The sequence below is a fragment of the Micropterus salmoides genome, unplaced genomic scaffold, assembly GCF_014851395.1.
Source record: "Micropterus salmoides isolate LMB-PRFRI ecotype aquatic unplaced genomic scaffold, ASM1485139v1 Ms_hic_scaffold_22, whole genome shotgun sequence".
Taxonomy (NCBI): domain Eukaryota; kingdom Metazoa; phylum Chordata; class Actinopteri; order Centrarchiformes; family Centrarchidae; genus Micropterus; species Micropterus salmoides.
In genome coordinates this window covers 23,786,693-23,804,341 of record NW_024041373.1, presented here as the reverse complement: position 1 = coordinate 23,804,341, position 17,649 = coordinate 23,786,693, and the positions used below count along the sequence as shown (strand labels likewise).

Below are 17,649 nucleotides of genomic sequence, written 5' to 3'. Positions count from 1 at the left end.
AGCTGCCTATAGCACTGCGTGTCTTTACAGCTTTATCTGCGGAAACAGATTTCAGTATAACGTTACTGTCCAACTTTTCCATCTGTCTGCAGGTTTTGTGCCGAGTTCCGCGTGAATTGCATGCACCTCTCACATATGCTGAGAAAAGAGGTGGATGCAAATCTCCTACAACATCTGTCCGAACATTATGCATCTATCTCTTAAGGTCACTTTGCTGTGCACATTGATCAAATGTCACCACATGTTTTTACTCATCATCTCAAGGAATTCAACTAATACTAAATGTAATAAAATACTGCTGACTCTAAAGGTTCATAAAATATATACGTTTTTAATTAAACAGCGTGCTGCAGGACTCGGTATGACAAACTAAAAAGAATTCTGCAAACTGGTGAACATTGAGCATTAGCCTACATTGAGTTAGCCATAGTAACCTTTTTTGTTTTCAAATATAAATAGGGCTACACTCATACATAAGTAAATAACGAACACCAAAGGCTTGTGTGAATTGTGTCCATGCCTAACGTTAGATCAGAAGAGCTCCAAATAACTAAATATAGCAAGTCCATATACTAATATACCTATAATGCCAACGGCAGCTAATATCATTCGTTTCTCCTGGAAAGATACCAGTAAGTTCGGGTTGTGGTTGTAACCTACCATGAAAAACAACAACAAAGAGCAGGACAGCATGGTAACGTGAAGGCAGCGCAAGTGTTCATGTTACTATGGTAACCTGGGGCGTCAGTGCTGCTGGCACGTCGGACTGCAGTTTAGGTTAATAACTTGTACACACTGTTGTAGCTAAAGACAAATAAACCAGCCGTGAAAGAGACTTGAGACATGGACAACTGCGATTTGGAGAAGCTCTGTGTCTCTGGTGGGAAGCTCCATCCAGCGTTCACACCCGAAGTTACAGATTACAAAGTGACAGTGGAGAGCAGAGTCAGCAAAGTGACTCTGGGCCTGACCGCTAGTGACTGTGGGGCTTCGTACCGTATTGTGAGTCACGTTAGCCTACTGCCTTGAGACCTTTTTATATACAGTCTATGGTTGAGACTCTTCGCATGTAACCTCGGTTTATATATTTCAGCTCTTTGGCGACGGTTCCAGCAGCATTAAACTGAATGATGGGATAAACAAAGTAGAAATCGAGGTGGTAGCTGAGGATGGCTCCATGAAGATGTACCATGTGGAAATCACCAGGCTGTCTGCAAAGATTGCAGAACTCAGTAATTTGGCACTGGAAGGAGATATTCCATTTCATCCTGCATTTTGTTCCAAAATCTTTGAATATAACAGTAAGTACAGACTTCACAATACACATTATGTGATACAACCTAACTGAGTGACTGATAAACCAGTTGTGTTAAAATTACAGTACGTTTTTGGGATATTTTAATTAACAAATAAATAAAATACACTGATATTCATAACATTTATTTGCAACACAAATTGAATTGCATAAAGTTAAACGTGTGTGAATATATTAATGGATGGTAATTTACGTGCAGTGTCTGCCGAAATAAAAATATGGTAATAAATACTCAAACAAATGTTTATTATATCATAAGGATATATACAATCTATTTACATTTTATCAACCGGTGGTTTTGTGTGGGTGTTTATCTCACTGTAAACTCTTTTTCTTCAGGTATGGTTCCATTTCATTGCAATGCTGTGACCCTGCTTCCCAAGGTGCCAGACAGAGACATACAGATTACAGTGAATGGGGTAGACAGCTCACAACCAGTCCCTCTGAATTTTGGAGACACTGTGGTAGATGTCTCAGTCTGTTCAGCAGATGGCAGTAATTCACAGGTACAATAAGGCATGAAAGGAGGACCACTGATGTGCTTTGAAGCTTTATGTTGTTTAATCATCACCAGGCCTGGAATTTCATCATTTTAGGGTCATTGCCACTTGCCCTTTGGTGTTGTCAATCTTTTGAGGGCAGAAAGGCCATATGCCAGGGCAGTAAGGCCATTAAATAAACCAGTGATTTTAAGTCCACAGAAATTATAATTTTATGTTGTTGTTTTTTTTTATTTGAATGGCCAGGATAACTTATATCTAATAGTTAACAACAATTTGCAACAATTTTGAAACTTTTACACTACAGCAGAGAGGAAACTTGAACACCAACATACTTTATGTCAAAGCACCCACAGCAACTTCAGTCAACAATAGAAACTAATGCATGAGAACTGCATAGAGATAAAGAGGGAGAGACAGCCATAAGACCTGGTGCATAATCAAAGTGGAGTGACACATCTCTTTTGCTCTTGTCTGGGCTGCTCAAGCAGCCCACAGAGTGACCCAGTGCTCCCAATAGCCAGTCTTACTATGGTTTCTTGTCTTATTCGATCGTCGTGGCCTTCATGGCCTCATTGAAATTTCTGCCCTACTTTAAATTGTTGACATTATATTTCAAAACATACACACTATTATAGCTTTGCCGTTCACCTCATACTTACTTGACGACATACATTGTAACATAATATAGTAATCTTACATTTTAAAGCTTCACACACACTTGTAGTTGCTCCATGTTCTCATTTCAAGTAAGCAAGTAAGTACACAATTCAGCTTTCAACAGAGTTTGTTTGGTTCTTTGTAGGTTTCATAATACTGTGCTGTCCTGCCACACTGGTTGTTTTTTTCAAAGATAGTTAACCCGATGTCCCTGTAACACTGGCAGGTGTACACAATGTTGGTGACTCGAGAGCTCATTCCCATGGCTGTAACCTTCACTGATGAGAAGCAGCAGCTGGACTATGAATGCCCAGTATCTCTGTCTGCTTTTTATAGACCTGTATCCATCAACCACAGGTAAGGTACTTAAATGGGAATACAAATAAGCACCTTTAGCAGCAGTCACCTCCTTTATCATATTCATGTAAACATTTAACATTTTCAAAGTGGTTTGCAGTTGATGCAACAGTAAAATAAATTAATTAAATAAATTAAAGTAAAATACATTAAACCAACAATCAATATCAGATGTAAAATCTGAGTGTGCCTGTTGAAATAGCCATTTCTCACACCCTAATTTAGGACATCAGTTGCTTTGGTTAATTATAGCCATTAAAATTTATCATTTTGTTTTTTATTTGAAAAACATTTCTATATGGTGTAGTATCTTGGCGGCATAGAATATACACACACTACCTTCTGTATTGGTTCAACAAATGCTGTCAAGATCACTGATCTTCTTGATTTGCCAGTGACCCAAAGCACATCTTCTCAAGGCCTTATATTGAGATGCTGGCGCGAAGATCAAAAGTCGACCCACTTAGCGACTGTCTGCTGGGAGACGGCTGGAAGGTTGTTGAATTGGACCTTGACAGGAAGATGTCGGATGCTCTGATCAGGTGTTTCTTTACTTACAGAGGTGAAGCTTAGATTTTTATCTCTTCAAAGAGATTTGTGTTGAGTTTCGGTTGGGGAATAGCTAAAAAACTATTATAGGGAGGAGAAAGGTAATAGCTTGTTAACCTCCCAAGACCATGAAGGCAATATTAAGTAAAGAATAAAAAACAAGTTATTTCCATTGGATGGTTCTTTTCAGAGTACCTTCCTTGCCATTTATGTTATGTTACACAGTTAACCTGTACTCATTTTCTAGATCACTTGCACTCTGCCTTACCTCTCAGCATTCCCGATTACATCACTGTCATGTAACACAATGTTAGTGTAGACAACTATGATGTTGCTGTAATGACGAGATATTATAACTTAACTAAAACCTCATATATCTAGCTAGCTGCATTTTATATCAGGCCTCCTTTGAGTCCAGCAGGGTTTCTGCTGCTTAGTCACACGAGTAATTGATTTCTGAGACCTCTGTCTGATTGATTTTTTTGAACTTGCAGAGGTTAGTTCAGAAGAATTGTACAGTACAGAAAGTGTGACCAGAACAACATGTCATAGACTTGGTTACTGCAGTAGTTAATTACATTTGTTAAAAATCAATTTGTTTGATTGCCTGTATTTGAATGGGGAAGCAATTCTACAGAGGTGTATATTAACCTGACAGTTCAATTAATTCTATAAAAAAATACAATCACTTGATCAACTTGGTCACAAATGTGTCATTTAAGTGGACTATTCTGTTACACTTTTTTGTCTGTTGAGGACAACACTACTATCCACCTCTATTGTGTGATTTATTATGTCTTTGATGTGTTTTTCTAACAAAGGATGCGACAGTGTGATGAAATTGTCTGAGCTGGGGTCACACTCACTGGACTGCCCACACAAGCCCACAGGGGACCTGGATGCAAAGGTCAGTATGAAAGATTAAGCAGTGCTCTGCATTGCCAGAATCACTGCTATCGACCTTGACTCTACCCTTTCTTTATCTACAAGTCAGTGCTCCCGTCACAGTGAGTAGTAGTACTGTTTAACTTCCACAGTAAAAGTATCTCATGTTTGTGTGTGTGCTGGCAACACAGTTGATATTAAATAGATTCACTAGTTCAATGCAGTTGAATGCTTTGGTCATTGATTCAGTCCAGTAAATGCATTTCACGTGTGCTCATGTTTATTTTCAGGATGTCACAGAGACAAATTGGTATAAGAAGCACTTTGCATCATCAGGTTGTTGGGAGAGAGAGACTAAACACAGTTTGGAGGTAATACTTCTATTTAACTTTGCATTGTTAGTATACAAGTCTGAAGTTTAAACTGCTTTAGATACATTTGGACACCATAGGTAGGCTCACTATTCATTTACCAAAAAGAGCTTTATTTTCTCTGATTCTTTGTTGTTTAATCCTACATGTTACAAGTCATTCCCATTTTGCAGAGTTCAAGAACTTGCCTCCGTGATTCTGATATTGTTAGATACTCATCATAATAATACTTCATAATATGAGATAATATTTTGCTTCACTGCTTTTCCTGTTGTACTTCATGGGTGGATGATATTTTCTTTGTCTATGAAAGGTGCGTAACTGGGAGGAAAGACTACAAATGACAGCAGGAGAAGACAATGTGGATAAACTGTGCGCCGCGGCCCAGAATCACCTGAAACTGTACCAGCAACACCTGCCAAAACCAGGTATGTTGCACTTTCCAAACACAATAGGATCACAAATTAAAGGGATGTCAAGTAATCTGTTAAATTCTATTGGCAACCACAACTGCAACAGTGAAAGTGTTTTGAAAATTATTTCCCTCTCCTAAAATCTCTGATTCACCCTCCTGACTCCGATAACCTTCTCAGCCCCTACATTTTTTACAGTTATAAATAAATTACTATGGACAATACTATAATAATAGAATGATAGGCATGATAGGTCCACTGACTATATAACAGGTTTTATTATTTTAAGTAAATCCAAACCTAAACCTGGTGTTGCCTGTATTACCAAGCAGGTGAATAAGGTCACGGTGGTTTTCCAGCTCTGTATTCATGCAAATGCTCTCACAAATATATGCAAATCTTCTCCGGTCTTGTTGTCTGATATAGGTTTGTTTTTCACATTTCCACAGGGGATATGTTACAGTATGAGAACGGCCAGTCTCCTCTGCATAGCCTGGAGCAGGCTGCAGTCCACTATGCATCAGCTATCAGACTCAGCTCCAGAGATGCCAGACTCCACTTCCTGCTGGGTGTTGTTCTTGAGGAACACCACTTCGCTACAGAGATGTACGGCCTCCAGAGGAATGACAAGGTAGTGTCAGGAAATGTACTGGGGAAAAACAGGCTTGTTCAGTGACATGTTATGAGGTTTTGCACAGATGTTTAGCGAGGTTTGTGGATGTCTTTGCTCACACATTGCACACAGCTTCTTTAATATCTTAAACCCCTTGAATTTTTTTATTTGTTTTCATTTGCTTTCAAGCTGATGTTAAATTAAGTGAAGATTGTTATTCCTATCAACAGGGTATATAATTAGACCATCCTGGTGACAACAAGTTACTTATGATACACACTCACTACAAATTACTGAGTTTAGATATCAATCCTTTTATATAAGAATCAATTCTAGATCAGGAAATTGGGATCAGAAATATTGATAGTTTAGTATTGATTGCACATCATTACACATATTCCCAGTCAAAGCCTTCCAAGACAAACATGCCTGAAATGTCTGGTAAAAAATAAATTCACTGTTGCAATTCAAATTATAACCTTGTAACCATTGTAACTTAGACCTGTGGAGATCTATGGATTTAAAGTTTTATTTCAAGTCTGTCAAAGAAAATATTATAATAGTATTTCTTTGTAAATGCAGTGTGAATGGGCCTGTTCATCTAAACCAGGGTATATACAGGAATCCTGAAGTAAAATTCAATACCTTTTTAAGACCTTTTCAAGACTTTTTCAACATATTTTAAGACTGCTGCACCACTTTGAGCTGTAACCGATTAAATCAGCCACACACTTTTAAAAGGGACATTTTTGAGGTTTTAAAAGGAATTTAAGTATATTTATAACATATTTATTGCCTATATGTCATCAGGTTGTAACGCCACCAACTTTTTCAGTTGCCTATAACAGCCTGTATGGGCCAACTGTTTTCTATGTGAAGGACTGGCCAGATTTCCTGCAAAAAGCAACTGTCTTACATAAACTATGACGTGTATGTACGCAGTATTACAGCTAATCATATGAACCACAGTGTAATTTTGTGTTTTAGTTGGTTTAAACTAGATTATGTGAGCTTGCCTGCAATAATATGTGTGATAACTTTCACCGTCCACTTGATCAATACAACAAAATTCAAATAGGCCAGGAGGGAACAAAGGAGAGAAAACTGAGTGATGAATAACATTAGTAGTGTAGGCGGTGTAGCACAGGCACAACCTGGAGGAGGAACTGGTCTAAATGACTGTATTAGTATAATATTAAATTGAAAGTATATTGTTAATTTAATAGTAAACTAAAAGTTTGACATTAATATAGGCCTATTCATTATGTTACTATATTCAATATAATTTCATATAATAGTATAATATTAATTCAAATTACAGCTGATTCAGTTTGGGGATTTTTTTTATTCATTAACTTTGTGCATGAAAAATACTCTAGGCTACATGATAGTCTCCAACCTTGATTTTGGGCAGGCTACTAACTCGTCAATAATCATAACTGTTTATGCAGAACATTGAGTTCAACATTTATAAAGTTTGTTACAGCACATCAGGCTTCTTTTTTAATCCCGCCCCATCCAGGCTGTGATTGATTTGTTCACAAAAAGTGACACTGACGAGAGCACCGGCTTTATGAAAAGTTTAATGTGTTTTCAATAAAAGGCACCGATTTACCACAAGCTCCTTGAATTACGACAATGTTTTGGACCATTAACAGCGCGGCAGGGTCGGTTGTATTTGTAAATCATTTTCCGGTTCACACAGATCTATTTTTGGGAACGTTTAAGAGTGAAATAGGCGCACGGTAGATCCCTGCGCCTAACGTTACAGAAAGGAATCACAGTCGCTCTGTGCCTGTCTAGTATTTTAAATAAATACGTTCACCTACACTTTTAGCAAACAAACTTTTGGAAAAACTGGATTTTCACATTGAAAAAAGTATCTTCAAAATTTAATACCTTGTTAATTGGCGATTAAGACTTTTTAATACTTTTTAATGGCCTTAATTTTCGCAAAATTGATTTATTACCTTTTTAAGACTTTGAGACCCCGCGAACACCCAGTAAACAGTTTAGCATTTAACACTGCATTTTGAATGTTGATAATGAATATTATTGGAGGTGTGAATTGTGCAGCTAAAAGCAACCCAACCTTTAACCTTTTCATTTCCTCACCTCCAGGCTGACAGAGACAGAGATGAATTTAGCGATGCCAAATCAACAGCACGTCAGGACGACATCCTGGCTGTGTGCAAACTCCACGGTTTCCTCGGCAAGCCCACAGTGCAGAACCAGCTGCAGGCCTTGGATCAGGAATATCAGCAGCTCAAAGAGCAGGGACAGTCCAGCAAAGCAGACTATGTTCAGACACTCTACATTTGGCTGTCCAAGAAAACTGGCAAGGTAAGTGGCAAAGTAGCTTCTAATGTTGCTGAACAATGAAGGTTACGTTACTCACTCCAATTAGGAGCACCAGTGAAATACCTGAAAATCATTGTCAAAGAGACTTTTGCTTTCTTAACATTTTCTTTCAGATCATCTGTTTAACATAATGTGAAATTAATAATCAGAGACAAATGAACGATGAAAATGAAAAAGGTTGATGGGTCACTGGGCAAAAAGTTATCTATACCATTTTTGGATTGTTCCAAACACTGTCAGCACTTGTTCTCTTATTGCTTGAGCATAAATCTGTATCTGATCTGTGTGTCCATGCGGATCGCGTAACAGAGCTCATTGGAAAAAAAAGGAGAGGCGGACTCTGTCTCTACATAAACGAAGGTTGGCGTACAGATGTCACAATGTTGAAGAAATCAGGCAGTCCTCACTTAGACTTAGACTTATTCATGATTTTACATATATTACATAATTCACCGCGAGAGTTTCCCTCGTTTGTTCTGGTCGCTGTTTACATTCCACCTCAGGCCTGTGTTAGTGAGACGTTACTACATCTGGCCGACCAGATAACTAACGTGGAGAAAAAACATCCAGACTCCCTGCTCATTGTTCTCAGGGACTTCAACAGAGCAAACCTCAGCCATGAACTTCCAAAGTACAGACAGCATATTAAGTGTCCCACAAGGGACACTAACATACTCTCATCACACATCACTGTTACACTTCATTAAAAGGACACCTATCGCTCTGTGTTCTGCAGCCTTGGGACTCTCTGATCACTGTCTGGTTCAACTTATCCCGACATACAGGCAGAAATTGAAATCTGCTAAAGAGTGTAAAAAGATGGACAAACAAGTCAAAGCTGGAGTTACAGGCCTGTTTTGACTGTACTGATTGGAGTGTTTTTGAGGCTGCAGCCACTGACCTGGACGAACTAACTGACACTATGACATCTTACATGAGTTTTTGTGAGGACATGTGTGTGCTGACTAAAACCTTCCGCACATACAACAGAGTCTTGTATAACCAGGCCAGGAACACACTGACTAAAGAGATCAATACAGCAAAGAGGAGCTACGCTGAAGAGCTAGAAGACAGCTTCACAGCCAGCAACCCGGCGTCAGTGTGGAGAGGCCTGCGGTCACTCACTAACTACAGGAGACCATCCCACAACACTGCTGGTACTCAACGCCTGGCTGACAAGCTGAATGTTTTCTATTTTAGGTTTGAGAACCCCACAGTCACATCTCTCCCATGCTCTAACACCAACTTCAAACAGTCTCCTTCCCCCACTGCCATGCTGTCACCCCCCCCTCTACGACCCCTCACCTGCACTCATGATCTGTGAAGAGGTTGTGCGCCAGCTCTTCCAGAGGCAGAAGACCAGGAAGGCTCTTGGCCCAGACGGTGTGTCACCATCCTGCCTGAAAATTTGCGCAGACCAGCTGGTCTTCACACAGATCTTCAACAGATCGCTGGAGCTGTGTGAAGTTCCCTCCTGCTTCAAACGCTCCACAATCATCCGGGTCCCCAAAAAAACCTCCATCTCTGGATTAAATGACTACAGGCCTGTCACCCTGACATCTGTAGTCATGAAGTCCCTTGAAAGACTAATGTTGAAGGTCATTACAGGCCCCTTCCTGGACCCCCTGCAGTTTTCCTACCGGGCTAAAGGGCAATTTATACTTCTGCGTCAAATCGGTGTAGGTGACGGCGTAGGCTACGGGGCTACGCAGAGGCTACGCCGTCAATGCAAAGTCAACTTGTGACTGCATTATGCGTATTCAGACCAACCGCGAATTTTTGCCTCGCGACACTTTTACACACAACGTGAGAAGGCGATTTTAACATAAACACAACTCACCATTACTACAATTGTACAAACCCAAAGTAAACATTTTGCTGCGATTAAATAGCAATAAACGGATCAAACTGATGCCGAAATAACTACAACATGATGCAGCTTTGTTAAACATATGAATTCATGCTTCGTCAGGTCTGTCAGCAAGACAGCAGGACAACAACTTCTAAAATGTTTGTTTTCTGAATGGCGTTTGGATCGATGTGCACGGAATCTAGCTACTGAGAAGCTCCAGTGAAGATAAATCAACGTAGAAATCCCCCAAACTAAAGTAAAAAGCTAATTTAATAAAAGCAGTTAACTCCGAGCTCCTCCCGCGAGTAAACTGCGTAGTTGTCAGAGCAGAATCCGACTGACTACGGGTGTTTATTTCTCCAATGGTTGCAGCGCTGCTCCCTGCTCCTCTTCTCCAAGTTTAGCAGCTCTCAGCCGCCCAGCAGATTTTCAATCCCCGGCTCTGCCTCGGTGACATACGGACAATCTCAATACTGATAGGCTATTGCGACTCAGCGTCATGCGACTTCTTCGCTTAAATTGAAAATATTCTACTCACGGGAATTCCTTTGTGTTGCCTTCCCGTCGCCGGCCCCGCCCCCTTCGCGTCTTTTCGCGACGCCCGACAGCAAATCGGGGCTCTACGCGTCTTTGCATTGATTTTGTATGTAAACTCACTGCCCCGAACGCTCGCTTCGCTTTTGGTCTGAAAGCACTACATCCTGCAAAACCTCGACTCTCCAAACTCACCTAGCTCACGGTGCCAGCCTCCACCTGTCAGTAGATCTCAAACTTCCTGACTGACAGGAGTCAGCAGGTGAGGCTGGGGAACATCCATAATAAAGACCATAATAATAAAACTTGCTGACTACTTCTCTTCTAAGAGTATTCCAGCCAAAACTAATTAGTCACTGCTTTAGAAAGCACATAATCGTGCCATTTTATATTGCTAGGTATAGCAAGGCAACCGCTTTCATAAGGAAACACTAGAAACTGCCACAGGTCCTGGATACTGGAAGTTATTCATTTTAACCTTGTTGTGTAATTTAAGAGACTGCAATGACACGTTGTTCTACAAAGTTGTTTGGATAAAAGCACCTAGTACATAATTACTCATCATTATATGACAGCTGAAATTTAACTCCCTCCTCTGTTGTTGCAGGATAGCAGTGCAGCCGTGCGGGATAAAGAGAACTGTGTCCACCGGGCACTGATGAAGTACCAGGATGCCTGGTCTCTGAGTCCTGACAGCTGGGAGTACAACCTTCATGTAGGAAGGCTGCTGCTGTTGCAGGGGAGGAGCAGGGAAGCCCTGCAGCACTTCCAGAGCGGCCTGGCGCTGCAGCCCCTAAAACCTGCACTCAGGTCAAGTCATGGAAGTGTATTTGGTAGTAGGAACAGAAATTGTGTTGTGTCAATAGCTTTAGTAGTAATAATAATGATTTACATGTATCAACAGAGCTAGAAGTTTTTTACTTGAAGATCTCACACTGTGCCCTGGCTCATAGACAGGACAGTATAATCAAGAGGACAGTATAATTAGGAGCAAGGCCAGGCTGTGCCCAACAAGTGATCAGCCTTTAAATTGATTCTTTTTTTAAATTGATTCTAAAATCCTAATATGCAATCATGTGTGTAAAACTTAAAAGCAACCTTTTGTTCAAGCTGAGCTCAGGTATGGACTTGTTGCTATAGCAGAAATAGAGTTTAAAGCATCAAAGCATGCATTATCCTTTTCTGTGTTACTGTAACATAAGAGCAGCTTTCACCAACCTCTCAACCTGCTCTTCAAATGTTCCCTTCCCTATAAACCCCTATATGATATGTAAAATTGCAAAGGTAGTTTTGTCTTCAACATCTGTCCTGTGTTGTTCTTCATCTTCTCAGATTCTTCACAGGGCTGGCTCTGCTGCAGCAGGAGCAGAAAGCCTCTGAGGACACAGAGAAGGAGGCTGCTCTGTTCTTACTACAGGGACTGGAGCACTTTGTCAGCCAGCGCTGCAGCAAGAGGTTTCTATGTGTGTGCGTCTATGTGTGTGTGTGTGTGTGTGTGTGTGTGTGGTGGAGGTGGATGCATTCTGCGAGAGAGGGAGAGAGTGTGAGGGCATGTAAGTATCAGTAATACACTATGATTTTCTGTTTTTGCGTGCAGAAGGACGAATATGATGAAAATTTAACACACCGCCATAGTCTGCAGAAATACGCTGACATACCATCTGTGGTGTCATCCATACATACGTGTTTTTAATAGACATTTCAAAGTCTAGATTTGGCTTTTCTACTAACCACCATCTTTGTCATTTCCTGGAGCCAAAAAAGCCAAATTTGGGCAAAACACGAAAATCACCATTTAAATAGGAGAAAGTTTGAGTGAAGATTTAGAGATCTGATTCTTTGCTAGATGAAAAAATAGCTGGATAAATTTGGGGATTGACTGGTCGCTGTGGTTTATAATCATGGAGCTTCTGCTGTTGCCTTGGGTTTGTCTGTTTTGCTTGCATGTAAGTTCATCAAGGTCATCATGGCTTGTTTTTCTGTGCTGCAATTCTTTTTCATGATTTTTGTCTGCAGCTGGGTGGAGAAGGATCCATCAGACCCTCTGTCCAACCTCAGCACACAGTTCCTGCGAGGCCTTCTCACTCTGGGCCACCTACAGCAGAGAAACACACTGTCTGAGAAGGCCATGAGTGCAGAACAGGTCTATCACACGTATGTAAACCAGAAGCTTTGTTTAAGTAAAGATTTGACAGAATTTTTTATTGATGATATTCACACCAGTATGATGAACTTTAATAAGTGTTTAAGCACTGCATTAAAAACCCTGTGTCTGCTTGTCTCTGTGCTGGAATGCTTCAGTCTAGCAGTGCTGACTGCCCAGAGTGTGAGTCAGTGTGTGTGTCGTGGCGAAGTGAGCTGGCAGCTGGAGTGGGTGCTCCTAGATGCTCAGTTTGCCCTGCTGCACAGGCTGATCCAGCACGGTGAGTGCCAGGCCAAGCCTGGCATCGAGAGGCAATCCCTGGTAGCAAAGAGATGTCAGGCCCTAACAGCACTCATACGCCTCACCTCTATTGCCCCCTGTCAAGAGCTGCTGGACATGCAGGAGAGGGTAAGAGTATTCAGTCGGGCAAGGTCTGTTTTCATTTGAGTTTATGTTTCAGCTTTGCAAAGTTTACTCTACCACAGAACTCTGCTAGTGTTTTGGGTCGCTGTACATCTAAGCACCAAAGCTTGTCCATATATTGACTGTTATGTCCATAAGTGCCTGGTCTAACAGAGAAATCAGATGTGTACCTTCTGGTCAACCCCTTTGCTGCTGTTTACAGGCATGCCAGCTAGCAGTGGTGACCACACCACGGGACAGCCACGCCCTGTGTCTCTTGGGTCTGGCGCAGTTGTCTCAACATGACAACAACCCAAATTCAGACGGGTCAAAAGAAGCCATAACTGACGCCTGCCTCAGCTTCCAGGCCAGCATTGAGCTGGAACACAAGACTCAGAGTGGAGAGTCACCTGAACAGCTGAGCAGTGAGTCTGTATAATTTACTTACTACATTTGATCACTCTGAATCACAGCTAGCTAGCAGAGAATAATGTAGAGATGGGCATTATCTTACTTATTTTATGTAAACATGATATGCAGATGGTTTCATGACAAATCAGGCTACATATGATATGGTACATTATGGTAGATTACAATAACCAAGCCCTCTTTTCTCAGAACAAAAGTGGTGGCAGGACCGGCAGGAGGTCGAAAATGAGAAAGCTACCAAGCAGTCCATCAGTCAACCAGCGGGAGTGAAGAGGCCCTCTGACACCAGTGTAGCCAACAGAGGAGCTAACCGGGGCAGGGGAGGGCCTGGTCAAGGGTGTGTGGCAGCAGCTGTAAACAAAGGTTTCGCTACTCTTCCCCCAGCCCTCATCAGGGGAGGGAAAGCTGCCCGGCTTCCAGCCAAAACGCCCACAGCCAGGTGAGTAACGCTGGCACCCTGAATGAAGAGTTTGGCTGACCTCTTATGTGGTTGTCTGTGGATGTTTGCTGGCATTTATTTATTCATGGATGATTTCCTATGATTTACTTTTCTCAGCTCTGCGGTTTCATATTCATGTTGAGAACAAATACAGTCTTTTACTGTTTGTCACTCTGGGCAGCTTCAATAGAACAGTTTCCAATTTGTTCCCTTGTAGAAGCTGTATGAAAAGGGAATTATTTGAATGTAGGAAACATTTACAGGTATTTAACGGAGGACTACACTAAAATTTGTAAAACAAACCACATAGTAGTTCTGTCTTTGTGTGTGTGTGTGTGTGTGTGTGTGTGTGTGTGTGTGTGTGTGTATACACACACATTAACACTGGTAGAAATGTGATGTGTATGCTATATTTTCTGTATGAACACAAATGGCTTTTGTATTCTATTTTCTCTCCTCTAGGGGGAGAGCTGGAGCAGCAGCCAAGCCAGATAAATCAGCTATACTTTCCAACAATGGTACTAAACCCCAGCTCCCTGCCAACAAGTCCAAACAGGACTGTTGCCCTGATACTGTCAAGACAGCAGAGGGTAAGGCATGACATGATACATAGTCAGGTTGAAACCTTTTTTCCCCAAAGCCTGAGTTTTTCATGATTTGTGCTAAACAAATCTTATTTTTTAACTGAATATTATGCTGTTTTGCAGTTGTAGACATGACGTGTAAATGGTTTTTTTAACCTCAAAGTTAATCCCATAAAAGACAGAAAGAAAGAAATCTGGATGATAAAAGAAGCCTTATGTACTCTGTGTGTATTTGCAAGAACATGTAAAAATTAAACAGATCAAATAAAAAATGTTCCAGTGTTGCTTTAAACAACAAGGGCAAAAATAACAGCAACAGACATGTTTTAACGTCTTTCTACTGGGTTTGTCAAAAGAGGGAATTTTACTTCATGTGTCTATTAATTGTTGTTTTCAGAGCCTGCTGTGGCAGACAGAGAGAAAGTCCCCAGTCTGGTGAACCGCAGGTCTCATATCTCACGGCTGGGTCTTGCCCGTGCCCTCTCCCGCTCTGCAGACACCCAGGAACAAGCAAAGCAGCTCTACCAAGAGGTCATCTCCATGGCACCAGGGGTCAGCTGTTGTCGGTTACATTTAGATTTCAGGCATTTCCTCAGTGCTTTTACAACGCGGTTTGCAATGGCTATAAAATAAGATCACAGTTTCACACCCACCCAACTGTGTGACTCTAGGCTTGATGATTAATTCCAGTAGAATGATCTCATCCTCATCTTCGATTAGAAAATTACACAACATTTGGTTTTATAAAATACATGGTGATCAAGATAAGAAACCTATTGGGTTTAGTTCCTCAATTATGTATCATAGCTAAAAGAATATAAGTTGGGGGATTTAAAACATTTGGGAAAGAAGTAATATAGCACAGATAAAATGTGACTAGTTGATCAAATGACATGTTGCATATCTTTTAGGAGGTAGATCTATAATGGCCCACATGTAGCTGACAGAGAAGCTAGAGGAGTTATACTGAAATAGAAATGTCAGAATTTCTAAGGGAATGTCTTTTTTGATTTGGTCCACAGTGCCTGGTCTATCCCTGCATTCCTGATTCAGCATTTTACAACTCAACTGCACTTTTAGAAGCATATAGCGCCTTTCTAGTCTTTTCGACCACTCAAAGCGCTTTTACACTACATCTGCATTCACCAGTCACACACTGAGCCTAAGTGCTCAAAGGGAAACTAACATTCACACTCATTCATACAATGGCGGAATAGCCGCCAGGGGCAAATCGGGGTTCAGTATCTTGCCCAAGGACACTTCGACACGCAACCAGGGGTGCCAGGGATTGAACCGCCGACCTTCCGATTAACGGCCAACCCACTCTCCCCCCTGAGCCGCAGCCGCCCCAGTAGTAGTTATTTATAGAGATGTATAAACAGTTGGCAGATGTCTGGTGTTGACTCCCTCAAATGATGTAATCCAGATAACATGTGGTTAATGAATTACCTGACTCTCTAGGTCCACGATGCCTACATTGAACTTGTGCAGTTGCTGGAGCCGTCAGACCCTCAGGCTGCAGTGGAGGTGTACTGCAGATTCCCTCTGAAGCCTGTGGCCGAGCAAAGCTTTGATGATGCCTTCATCACAGGAGAGATCGTCCGCATGCTGATGGCGCAGGAGCAGTACAACCATCCGCAGCTGGGCCCCAGCCTCGTGGCATATGGCAAAGTCATGGGCCTAAGTGATTGCTGTTACTACTATTATAAAAAAAAAATTTTGGGACATGAACAGAATCTGGTAAAATACTGCAGTATTTGCTGATTGCACATTAAAATTGTCAGCCACAGAAAAATAGGAACTGAATTTAATATTATTTTATAAAAAAATGTAATGGTGTGTGAAAAACACCACTCATATTGAATAATAAAAAATGCGCTGTTTATTTGCAAACTATGATTTTCTTAGCCGTCAACTTGACTATATTTAACAAATGTGTTGTTTAAATACAGTGTTGTATTTAAATCATGCAGCCAGGCCCATGTGACTTGCCACAACATGCTATTTATAGAGATGTATTATATTCAGCTGGTGGCCAGATAGATGGCATGAAATATTACATAGAGAACATACATGCAGCATTCTGTAAAAATCTCACTACGCAAGTCATGTTAGGATCATTTAGTTATCTAAAGATGTGTAATGTATTATTATATTAAGTATATACAGTCTATGATTAAGTGTAATATGAGATGTTTGATTTGAAAGTCAAAGACCCCTTTAAAAACACTTCAAACTTTTTGGTCATTTTAAAATGAAACGGTTTGTATGGTATAAGCAGCATTTGTTTCAATGTGACCGCAGTAACATTGACGTAGTAATCTGTGGCTGTATTTGCAGGTTGCATAGACAAATACATCGACATCTTGGATGGAAAGTCCATGACCAAGCTGCTGAAGAGTATCTACGCGAGAATCCATGACAGACAGGAGGACAATGAGGACCTGCAGGATTTCTTCAAGTTCAAATGCTGGATATGAGAAGGCTTGTAAATGCCTGTGTTTATCTTTTTGAATCCTTAGGTCACAGTTTGCTTAGAAAGATATTTTGGGCTGATAAAACACTATCAGCTCTCCATAGATACAGAAATCCTCTTGACTTTACCTACACCTGCTGTTATAGATGAGCCATTCATATCGGACAGACGACACTGAGAACATGTTCATCTTTTTTCCAAAGGCACATGTAATTTGAAAACAGAGTTCTCAATAAAATGACATATCAAAAGTGAGAATGGAACTCAACAACGTTCACCAATAGTGCAACAAAAGAAAGGTGTTTCAGTGAGCATCCTACAAAAATGGAAAGATAGATAGAAAAAAATAAATCTTGATCCCCAAAATGTTATTCCAAGCCAGAGGTTATGTGACTTATTTCTTCATCCCAATAGAGGTTTTTCAATAATAGGGGAAATGTATGAGTGTGTTTCAGGGGTAATTCTCTGCGCTATACGATAACATTGCCTACAGGCCTCAGCCAAAGCACTACATATTTTTCAGGGAGAGCATTTAACAGAGAAAAGGACATTGTTGTCTTCTAATAAAAGATAATTCACCTCACAACAAGGGCAGTGTTTACACACTATTAGTGAGTCTCTGCAGTTGTGTCCCGTTTTGTTTTAGGCTGCACATTTTTATCAGTCTTTGTTGTGGTCTACTCCTTCACACCACGTTGAGTTTGGTGACAATGAGCACACGGACAGACTGGTCAAAGCCCGAACACACACACAGGCCCTGCTTGTC

At 40.9% G+C, this 17,649-nt stretch overlaps 2 protein-coding genes across 5 annotated transcripts in view; one reads left to right on the top strand and one right to left on the bottom strand.

Annotated features, from left to right (window-relative positions):
* Positions 1 to 98: 98 nt before the first annotated feature.
* On the top strand, positions 99 to 17,254 carry LOC119917646. 4 transcript variants are annotated; one of them, XM_038738040.1, is made up of 20 exons: positions 99 to 1,002; positions 1,094 to 1,301; positions 1,655 to 1,821; positions 2,702 to 2,832; positions 3,228 to 3,394; positions 4,203 to 4,288; positions 4,557 to 4,637; positions 4,951 to 5,065; positions 5,500 to 5,681; positions 7,785 to 8,006; positions 11,018 to 11,220; positions 11,743 to 11,865; positions 12,427 to 12,564; positions 12,712 to 12,961; positions 13,179 to 13,380; positions 13,574 to 13,823; positions 14,286 to 14,341; positions 14,805 to 14,959; positions 15,869 to 16,091; positions 16,748 to 17,254. In XM_038738040.1, the coding sequence occupies exons 1-20, from the start codon at positions 844 to 846 to the stop codon at positions 16,885 to 16,887; spliced, it is 3,258 nt and encodes a 1,085-aa protein (XP_038593968.1). In that variant the 5' UTR covers positions 99 to 843; the 3' UTR covers positions 16,888 to 17,254. The 4 variants fall into 4 exon arrangements, with proteins under 4 accessions (XP_038593968.1, XP_038593967.1, XP_038593969.1 ...); XM_038738039.1 differs by having other exon boundaries at positions 14,286 to 14,413; XM_038738041.1 differs by having other exon boundaries at positions 14,286 to 14,413; positions 15,869 to 16,147; positions 16,748 to 16,887.
* wdr92 (WD repeat domain 92) overlaps positions 17,073 to 17,649 on the bottom strand; it is a 6,128-nt gene continuing 5,551 nt past the window's right edge. Inside the window, exon 8 of the mRNA XM_038738043.1 lies at positions 17,073 to 17,649. This exon is cut by the window's right edge and continues 127 nt beyond it. Within this exon, the coding sequence (XP_038593971.1) occupies positions 17,569 to 17,649 (81 nt within the window). The 3' untranslated portion in view covers positions 17,073 to 17,568.

Bases quoted from the DNA above. Each gene is read 5' to 3' on its own strand.
- LOC119917646 (XM_038738039.1), top strand. From the start codon at position 844: ATGGACAACTGCGATTTGGAGAAGCTCTGTGTCTCTGGTGGGAAGCTC. The intron at 13,824-14,285 runs GTGAGTAACGCT...TCTCTCCTCTAG, and splicing joins GCCAAAACGCCCACAGCCAG to GGGGAGAGCTGGAGCAGCAG. The intron at 14,960-15,868 runs GTCAGCTGTTGT...CTGACTCTCTAG, and splicing joins TCATCTCCATGGCACCAGGG to GTCCACGATGCCTACATTGA.